The sequence below is a fragment of the Mandrillus leucophaeus genome, unplaced genomic scaffold, assembly GCF_000951045.1.
Source record: "Mandrillus leucophaeus isolate KB7577 unplaced genomic scaffold, Mleu.le_1.0 Scaffold251, whole genome shotgun sequence".
NCBI classification, from domain to species: domain Eukaryota; kingdom Metazoa; phylum Chordata; class Mammalia; order Primates; family Cercopithecidae; genus Mandrillus; species Mandrillus leucophaeus.
Genome location: NW_012102599.1, coordinates 2,080,917 through 2,091,329, shown reverse-complemented (window position 1 = coordinate 2,091,329; position 10,413 = coordinate 2,080,917). Strand labels below are relative to the sequence as shown.

Below are 10,413 nucleotides of genomic sequence, written 5' to 3'. Positions count from 1 at the left end.
TCTTCTTTCTCTTCTTTCTCTTCTTTCTCTTCTTTCTCTTCTTTCTCTTCTTTCTCTTCTTTTTCTTTCTTTCTCTTCTTTCTCTTCTTTCTCTTTCTCTTCTTTCTTTTCTTTTCTTTTTGAGACAGAGTCTCGCTCTGTTGCCCAGGCTGGAGTGCAGGGGTGCGATCTCAGTTCACTACAAGCTCCACCTCCTGGGTTCATGCCATTCTTGTGCTTCAGCCTCCTGAGGAGCTGAGACTACAGGCGCCCGCCGCCATGCCCAGCTAATTTTTTGTGTTTTTGGTATCGATGGGGTTTCACTGTGTTAGCCAGGATGGTCTCGATCTCCTGACCTTGTGATCTGCCTGCCTCGACCTCCCAAAGTGCTGGGATTACAGGCATGAGCCACTGCGCTCAGCCCAATCTGGCCTTATTTATCTATATTTCAAAAAATTTTAATGTAAATGGATACATAGAAATAGGAATGTTAGATTTTGGTTGTAAGATGTGAATCAGAAGTTTTATTTGCTGCGTTTTAACTTAAGAATCCTTGTTTTTTTATTTTTGGTCACTCTTGGCTCTCCCAGGTGGTCACTGAGTAGCGGCTCCTAGAAGCAGTGCAGCTAGGGCAGGCCAGCAGCCGCATCTCTAAGGCATTCATTCAGATTTTCGTCTTCCTTGCTAAAAAAGCAGTTTTATATTGGGTACTGTATTTAGGTTGAGATCTTTAACTCAAATCAGAATTTGGTAGACATTTGTAATTAAGAGAGTTATTTGTTCTTTTTGACTTTTGTATAGTTATACAGGATTACTGGCCTGAGTAATAAAATAAGCAAGACACTTCCAGAAGGCCTAATGCTTCTCTTGATTCTACCCACACATTGCTTGAAAACAAGAAACAAAATTTCATTCTGGAGACACAGAACTTTTTATTTTTATTTTTGAGACAAGGTCTCACTCTGTCACCTAGACTGCAGTGCAGTGGTGTGATCACGGCTCACTGCAGCCCTGACCTCCTGGGCTCAAGCGATCCTCCCGCCTCAGCCCTGCAAGTAGCTGGGACTATAGGTGTGCGCCACCATGCCAGCTAATTTTTGTTATTTTTGTTGAGGCGGGGTTTCACCATGTTGGCCGGACTGGTCTTGAACTCCTGGGCGCAAGTTGTCTGCCCATCTCCCAAAGTGCTGGGGTTACTGGCATGAGCCACTGCACCTGGCCCAAAATCTTTTCTTTTATATTTTATGTGTTTAGTTTTGTTTACTTAATAATTGTACCTCAAAGGCATAATGTTTTAACACAGGAAAACCTTAATGTACAAAAATACTTCCAAAAGTGTTCTGATAACAAAAAGTAAGAGAAAATCTCCAGGTCTAGCAGCAGGAGAATGATGATGATGAATTCTCTTGAGGAAGTATTTATAGCCTTTAAAACTATTTGCAAAGATTGTCTAATAGGAAAAAGTGCTTGTGAGGGAATTACTAGAATAAGTAGTATACAAAATTTATGTAGACTATAATTCCAGTCTTTAAGAAAGTGAACACACTAGACATGGAAGACATCTAAGGATACATTTTTAAAAAACTTTTCTCAAGTGCCAGTTTAATGGACTCTAATCATTCGTCTTTCTATGCTTTAATCTACCTATGCTGTCAATCATTTATGTTAAAGACCATCATATCCCTCTTAAGTAATTATTTGCTGTGACGTTGTGAGGTAACTGGTCTGTTGAGATTAGTTGCTTGAGGAGGCTGAGTTGGCGAGATGATCTCTCTGTGAGCCATAACACGTAGGATCAAGGTGTGTACCACAGTCTGTTGTTTTCTTTGGGAGAAGTTTCCCGTACCAACAGATCAGAGTTAGAGAAAGCATCTGACTGGCCTGTAGGTAGGTATTTGGGACAGTGTTGCTTTATCTTCCATAGACTGTTTGGAAGCCAGTGACTGTTAAGGAAGTAACTTTGTACCGAACATAAATTCTGGACTGCAATTGATTTTTTTCAGGCCATTTATGCCAGTGTTCTTCCTGGAGAGTTGATGAGAGGGTTCATGACCCAGTTTCCCACCTTCCCGAGCTGGCTGGGGAAGCACTCGTCTACAGGCAAACACGATCGTATTGTTCAGGACCTGGCCTTGCATATGAGTCTCAGGTGGGTGGGATTACTCTGTTTCGGGTATTTTATCGATTTGATGTATTTGGCCTTTATCCAGTAACAATCATGTGAGTCAAAAGATTTGTGTTTTAGTTTTTATTTTATTGCTAACTAGATGAATGATGCTGGATAAGTTCCTTATATTTTATGGGCTGAGTTTTATCATGTATAATCAGTATAACTCTTGTTTTACCACTTAAAAGGATACTTTGGAGAATAAAATGGTAGATGTCATAATTTACAATTTTAAAGACTACAGAAGTCTGAGATGGCACTGTTATTGTTATTATGTCTATTACTAGTGGGAATAGCTTCCCAGCTTCAGAATAATTAATCGGAAAATAATTGAACTATTTAAAGAAACAAACTGTTTTTTACCAATTTTCTCTAGTAGTAAACTGACCTAGTCATGTGGGATTGGAAATAACAGTTTAGCATGCAACAGGAGGAGGCTGCTCACATCACTGAAAACGAATGTGCTTGGAAAAGTTTAAGGAAGTTCAAAAATACTTGCATTTGGTACAATTTTGTTGAACTTTAGAAACTTGGAAAATGTGCATACACATAAATATTATGGATTCTTCTTCTTTTTTGAGACAGGGTCACACTCTGTCACCCAGGCTGGAATGCAGTAGTGCGATCTCTGCATTATAGTGAATTCACAATTTGTAAAGTAAATTAAGACCTCCCTACTTTTTAACCCTGATCAAGTCACTGAACTTTTTTGTAGGTCTGTTTCTCTTCTTTAAAAAATGCAAGTGTGATCTTATTATTGGTTCGTAACCTTTTTGGGGGTCATAGGTGCTTTTGAGAATCTGAATGCTTTGATTTTTATTCCCCCGACAATGCATAGATCCACAAAGAAAACACTTTTGGGGAATTACAGATTCCTGAGGTTAAGAACCCTTGCTTTAGGTACCCTAAATGGCATCTTTGACTTTTCTATGAGTCTACTAGAAAATGATGATACTGTAAACATTGTAGGAGAACAATTTTGGAAATGGTTTCATGATTTTTGGGGGTACTGTGGTTCAGGGACCCACACTACTTCCTTTAAGTACTAGCGTGCTTAATTATGGAAGACAATGTAGAGGAAATGGATGAAATTGAAATAGGAGAGTTTTAAAAACTCTTTGTCTAGGTAATAGTTGCGAGGGTGAGTCTAGATTTCTGATCAGGAGAAAAGCTGTGGCTTCTTGTGGTTCACACATTCAGTTCCTTGAAGGCAGGAGCAGGACCGATAGATAATTTGTAAAGAATCATTTCTTTCTGCTTCTGATGCTGATTCTGATACCAACAGCTTTTGAGGTTGCTTGTTTAAAATATGTATACAGACTGGGCGCAGTGGCTTACGTCTGTAATCCCAGCACTTTGGGAGGCCAAGGCGGGCAGATCACCTGTCAGGAGTTTGAGACCAGCCTGGGTAACATGGTGAAACCCGGTCTCTACTAAAAATACAAAAAAAAGTAGCTGGGTGTGGTAGCGGGCGCCTGTAATCCCAGCTACTCGGGAGGCTAAAGGCAGAGAGCCTCCTGAACCTAGAAGGTAGAGGTTGCAGTGAGCTGAAATTGTGCCACTGCACTCCAGCCTGGGCAACAAGAGCAAGACTTCGTCTGAAAATAAATAAATAAATAAATAAATAAATAAAAATTTGTATGCATATAATTGCCTGGTTTGAAGATAGAGGCAGCTGGGTTGGAAAGATTTAGGATGGTGGCATTTGAAATATTATTTTGTTCAGTAGCTTTCTGTCTTTAAGAAGTGACAACATTTAAGAGAGAAAGAAAGTCATTTTATGATAACATTCTAGTTCTTAGCAGACCAGAGACTGTTTCCCTAAACCTTCCTCTGGCCAGTGTGGATCACTTTTTGATTTTGTGGGAACACTCTGCAATTTTCTTAGATTTGGGGAAAACCCAGTTCTAGAACTGAAGATTTCAGAGTAGCAGTATTAGGAAATGTGAGGGAAACATTCATATATGATTTTGTATGTTATAATCAGAGACCAAAAGGTGTTACACACATTCACACACTTGAGATAGGGAATTTCATTGCCTTCTACTGATGCTTTTAATATTTTGGAACTTGGAACGAGTCATATTTATGAACACAAAGAAACATTCTGTTGCCTGGGCCTTAAGAGTAGGGTAGAGTCCACATTTGTTTTTCAGTCACTGATGTGGGTAAGTAGAAAACTTCCTTTGGGCATGTGATGTGTACCCATTACCCTCATGCTGTGGTGCTGGGCTTTCCAAACTACACCAGCTGGCTGTCATATAGTACGCGTTCCATTCAGCATTATTGAAATCGGATTGAACTCTGCCTGATTAACTCAGTGCTGGTATGCACAGTATGACTTAAGTTGATACTTTGCTGTTGACTATGTCTTTTTTGTTGTGGTTTCAGAACTTACTCCAGCAAAAGGACTGTAAACATGGATTATCTGTCACATCTAAGGGATGCACTTGTACAGCCCTTGACCTCACAAGGAGTCGACGGGGTACAGGATGTTGTTGCACTTATGGACACATATTATTTGATGAAAGAAGACTTTGAGAATATCATGGAAATTAGCAGCTGGGGTGGCAAACCTAGTCCCTTTTCAAAGCTGGATCCCAAGGTAAATCATGTCACTCACTGGTTCTCCATCACTTTCTAATACCAGGTTTGTACTGACAGTACTTCAGAGGTGTTTTAGATGCTTTATCAAAAGATTTACTTCTTTTTCCCCTTAAATGCTTGTTGCTTATTATGACCTATATTTTCCATAGATACTATTTGAATGCAGTATTAAGAGTAGACTTCTGGACTGGACTTTACAATTTGTATTTTTATATTTGCTTTATGCTCAGTGGAAAAACAAGAAGTGAAATTTGAGGAGCAAATATAAATATATTCTTTATAAAGGGTGAGAAGATGAGCCTAGGGAATTAAAAGTTGAGCTGTGAGCTCTGGTGGTAATGGGTCGTAAAAATAAAATGTGTTTATTGGCTGAGGATTTGTATAAATTTTCTTTTTCTTAGTCTACCTAATCTGTGGATTCAGCATTTATTCCAGTTGGATAATCTTCCCTGTAATAATATATCCCCGTTTTTCTTATAATGAGCACAAAAAAACTAAAGTGATACATCATGAATATGTAACATCCAGTACCCAACTCTTGCACCTGTGTAATGAATGTGTTTAGAAGACTCAGTCTCTCTAGTTTGCCCTCTCCAGAATTTTGACCCGACTTTATGGTTATCAGTAAATTCTCACAGCAGACATCCATTGTTAGAATTCATGGACTAATTCAGGAATTATGATTAGAAGCTTGAAGGTAAGACTTTCAAGTTTCGTAGTATTTTGAAGTAACTACTATTATTATGGAAAAGGTATCTTGTGTTTTGTGGAAATTAAAGGCCAACTTACATCTTATGATGAGCTCCCCTCACTTTTTTCTTTTTCTTTTTCTTTTTCTTTTATTTTTTTGGAGACAGTCTCACTCCTTTGCCCAAGCTGAAGGGCAGTGGTACGATCTCGGCTTACTGCAACCTCCACCTCTCAGGTTCAAGCGATTCTCCTGCCTCAGCCTCCCAAGTAGCTGGGATTACAGGTGTGCTCCATCACGCCTGGCTAAGTTTTGTATTTTTAGTAGAGACAGGGTTTCCCCGTGTTGGCCAGGCTGGTCTCGAACTCCTGGCCTTATGTGATCTGCCTGCTTTGGCCTTGCAAAGTGCTGGGATTACAGGCATGAGCCACTGCACCCAGCCAAGCCCCTTTTTGATTTACTGATTCACTGACTAACTTTGCTTACTACTTTGTAGAAATGTGGAGAATGCTGAATAGGTAAACATGATGACTTGAAGTGACCTTTTGTTTATTTGTTTGCCTAAAGTTCCCAAATCCTTTTTTTATTAGACAGAATCTCACTCTGTCACCCAACTTGGAGTGCAATGGCGCGATCTCAGCTCACTGCAACCTCCACCTCCTGGGTTCAAGATTCTCATGGAGAGGTGTGAGCCTGCCCGGCCTTGAGTCTTTTTTGTCATGGGCTCTGTTAAGAATGTTATGAAAAATACGGAACTTATCCATAGAAAAATACACATACTTAGATTTACATGTATATACATAAATACTTTGCAAACAGTTGCAAGGGGGCCTCAGGGTCTCTTTAGGCTTCCAGAGATTAAAATAATTGTTTGGGACTTATATTTTTAAAAACTCCGTCTACTCCTTTCATGTAGGTGAAAGCAGCCTTCACAAGAGCTTACAATAAGGAAGCCCACCTTACTCCATATTCACTTCAAGCTATAAAGGCATCTAGACACAGCACAAGCCCATCCCTGGATTCGGAATACAATGAAGAGTTAAATGAAGATGACTCTCAATCTGATGAGAAAGACCAAGATGCTATAGAAACTGATGCCATGATCAAGGTAGTATTTTAAGCCACCGACAGGAGAATCTCAAAATAGATGATCTTTCCTTGCCTGGTGAATAATAGGGCCTTTTCAGCACACGGCAGAATAAATTGAAAATACTTCTAAGTTTTTTTGTTCATCATGGTTGAGGGTGGAGAAGGTAGAGATTTCATTTTTATAAACAGTTTCTTATAGTAGTCGAAGAGCCAAACGGCAAGAAAACAGGACATGATTTTGATGGCCATATGTTCTGTTAGAAAAAGTACCATTTTTATTTATCTGGCCATTGGTATATGCTTTCAAGAAAAATGTTTTTAACAAAACAGTTTCTTCTGTTGTGTATGTTTTGCTATAGCCACTAAACTGCTTTGTAGAAGTTTCTCAGAGCAAAATATTCTTGTCTTTTGATGGGAAAGATGAAAGCCAACTGTGGTATTAGCCTGCTGTTTACAGCTGGTTGAGCCAAGGAACCTCGTCCGATCCTCCTCTGTCCTTTGCTGGGTGTGGATGCTTCTTGCCTTTCATTTCTGTTTTCTATATGCAGGAGTAGGAATAGTGGCCTTCTTCACTGTGGCTCATGTAGACCCTAAGGGGTGGTCTCCCTCTCTCCCTCTCTTCTGCTTTCACAAAATGACTGTGTTTACACCTCTAATCTGAAACTAAAAGAAGAGGAAATTCTTCATCTAAACATTACCCTATTTGTCAATTATCTCTTGCTTATTTTGTCTTTTCTAAGTATACCTCTGTTCTAAATCCAAGAAACTGCCTTACATGGGGAACAGATCTTAGTTCTAAATTCTAAATACCCTCTCAGTTTTTACTGCCAGCTTTTAAAGGCTGTAAGTAGGGCAGTTGTTGCTTGAAAGTAAGCGCTTCATGGGTCGCAGTAGTTCAAGATCTCGATGTTTGCAGCCTCCCTTCTTTAAGTAAGTTGCAGGTAAAGATTAGATTTGTTGTAGAGATGAACTTATTTCATTTACTCATAAACACAGCTATTAACTATTTTGTTATTTTCTCCCTCCCCCTAACAGAAAAAGACAAAACCTTCAAAGCCTTCAAAACCAGAAAAAGATAAGGAGCCCAGAAAAGGAAAAGGAAAAAGTTCGAAGAAATGAAACCATTTTTCACTAGCGACAGCCACTTTTTACTCTCCCTCCTGACCAGTCCAGCTGGTCTAGAGAAAGCCTTGTTTTTTCCCAGAGCAACCATGTTTTAGCATAATGGGATGACCTGGTGTCCCATTATAAATAAAGGGTGGTATGGCTAGAAGGGTATGAGCAGTAGGCTTATGTACACCTCTTATAGAGGTTGATAGGACTGCTTGGGTCCTCCACTGTCCCTTGTCAATCTAGTTAGATGTGCTTTTGAATGACTGTAGAATTGGAACTAGAAACTACGCCTGGGCCTTGGAGTCAGATTTTAGTTAATGATATTGAGCCTGGGAGCAGTAGTACTAAGGCGTCTTTTGTAGGCTTAAGAATTTATCCCAATGGCCTTTATAGGACCAATGCTGATTTTTTTTAAAGGTAGTTCCTATTATGTGGTGAAATTTTGTAAATAAATGATTATACAAAACAGTCATCACCTAGAACTGGGTATTCTTTGTACATTGTCAGATATCTTTCAAAGTATAAATTAGGAATAAAAATGTTCCACATGATACATGTATAAATTCTTTTTAAGATTGTCATCTTGTACAGCAAAATATTATGTTGGTATATTACTTATTAATTTGCAAATGATTGGATTAAAAAGCTCACTGTATTCCTTACTCACCTGTTGTGTGAAACATAACATTGGCAGTCGAGGAGTCAGAACTTGGGATTCCCAGCCTCACTCCTTCTGTGTGTGCTGACCACATCTCTGCTGTGAATAGGATTTCAAGGAGAGGTCTGTTATGGGACTTTGCAGTGTGGGGGGCTGCAGAAGATTCTCAGACATTCTTATCCTTCTGGAGTCTCAACCCATCAGGTTCAAACCAGTAGGAACCAGGCTGGGTCAGGCTCTTCAGTTCACTAGGTTGGGGGACAAAATGAACATTGGCTTTCGTTCACTTTGCCCCTGGGAGGTCTAGTCCCGTCCTGTGATGGCTTCCACAAACCCTGTTGGAAGTTTGGGTTATTCCTATAACTGAATATATTGAGTGGCCCTGAGGCTGTGGACCTAGCCTAGAATTTAGATGTCTAGCTATTTTTTAATCTTGTTGGTAAATGCTCAGAGGTCTGTGCTACCTCTGTGAGGTATATACTAAAATGAATGTAAAATAAGGATCGTATTCCATGCTTTAAGGAACTGGTAGTCTTGTTTGGGTGATGAGACAAAGTTCTTGAGACATTTAAACTGTATTTACCAGTGTGAAAAATGTCCTTTTTGGAGATTAATTCATTATGGAAATAAAACATTGCCTAAGCCCTTGCCTGCTGAGTCACGACCCTGTCTTTGTTAAAGTCTGTCTTGAAACTCTTCTGGTTCGGGAAAGGTTTTCTCACCAGTAGGGTGAGACTGGCTTTCCTATTCATGTTCTTCCATTTCTATGCCTTTTGGATATGTAAGTCACGTCTCCCTACTTCTTCTGCAGCCCCCAGGAGAGGGACTTGAATCTGCATGCAGCCAGGACGCGGCATAGTGTCCTTCACTTGTTCATTATGATTTTGTTTATAATTTTCAATGTTTTAAACACAAGATTGGGATAATATGTGTCATTTCTTTTAGAATTAGAAATTGTAAATATGCCCTTTATGAGGATGGCATAGGTCTGTTTGATTCCTCTTTGAAGCCCTCGTGACCATGAGGTGAATGACTGAGATTCACGGAAGGAGGCAGTTGGTGGTACTGCAGCAGTTTGGATGTGAATTGGAATGGTCTGCATTGGGGTTGAGTCTTCATTGGAGCCACCAGTGATGTGGTCTTTTGGAGCCACTTGATGCCACATGGTATCTTTTCAGCATAAAACTGTATACTTGGATGGCCGAATAGGAGAAGCTCCAGCCTCCAGCTCCCAGTGTGAGCGGCACAGAAGACGGGTGATTTCTGCATTTTCAACTGAGGTACCGGGTTCATCTCACCGGGGTGTGTCGGACAGTTGGCGCTGGTCCGCGGGTGCATCCCGACCAGCGAGAGCTGAAGCAGGGCGAGGCATCGCCTCACCTGGGAAGCGCAACGGGGAAGGGAGTTCCTTTTCCTAGCCAAAGGAAATTGAGACACACAACACCTGGAAAATCGAGTAACTCCCACCCTAATACTGTGCTTTACCAAGGGTCTTAGCAAACGGCACACCAGGAGATTATATCCCACACCTGGCCCAGAGGGTCCCATGCCCACGGAGCCTCCCTCATTGCTAGCACAGCAGTCTGAGATCTAACTGCAAGATGTCAGTGAGGCTGGGGGAGGGGCGCCCGCTATTGCTGAGGCTTAAGTAGGTAAAGCCGCTGGGAAGCTCGAATTGGGTGGAGCCCACCACAGCTCAAGGAGGCCGGCCTGCCTTGGTAGACTCCTCCTCTGGGGACAGGGCATAGCTAAACAAAAAGCAGCAGAAACCTCAGCAGAGGTAAATGCCCCTGTCTGACAGCTTTGAAGAGAGCAGTGGATCTCCCAGCACGGAGGTTGAGATCTGAGAACGGATAGACTGCCTGCTCAAGTGGGTCCCTGACCCCTGAGTAGCCTAACTGGGAGACATCCCCTACTAGGTGCAGACCGACACCTCACACCTCACATGGCGGGGTACACCCCTGAGACGAAGCGTCCAGAGCAAGAATCACACAGCAACACTTGCTGTTCAGCAATATTCTATCTTCTGCAGCCTCCGCTGCTGATACCCAGGCAAACAGGGTCTGCAGTGGGCCTCAAGCAAACTCCAACAGACCTATAGCTGAGGGTCCT

General features: G+C 41.1%; 1 protein-coding gene across 2 annotated transcripts in view; it reads left to right on the top strand.

Moving 5' to 3' along the window:
• The window catches only part of RFC1 (replication factor C (activator 1) 1, 145kDa), a 77,366-nt gene extending 68,416 nt beyond the window's left edge, over positions 1 to 8,950 (top strand). For both annotated transcript variants that reach the window (XM_011983543.1, XM_011983542.1), the window contains exons 22-25: positions 1,983 to 2,128; positions 4,538 to 4,751; positions 6,358 to 6,549; positions 7,566 to 8,950. In XM_011983543.1, the coding sequence (XP_011838933.1) occupies positions 1,983 to 2,128; positions 4,538 to 4,751; positions 6,358 to 6,549; positions 7,566 to 7,649 (636 nt within the window). In that variant the 3' untranslated portion in view covers positions 7,650 to 8,950. The remainder of the gene's footprint in view (positions 1 to 1,982; positions 2,129 to 4,537; positions 4,752 to 6,357; positions 6,550 to 7,565) is intronic.
• The last annotated feature ends 1,463 nt before the right edge of the window (positions 8,951 to 10,413 follow it).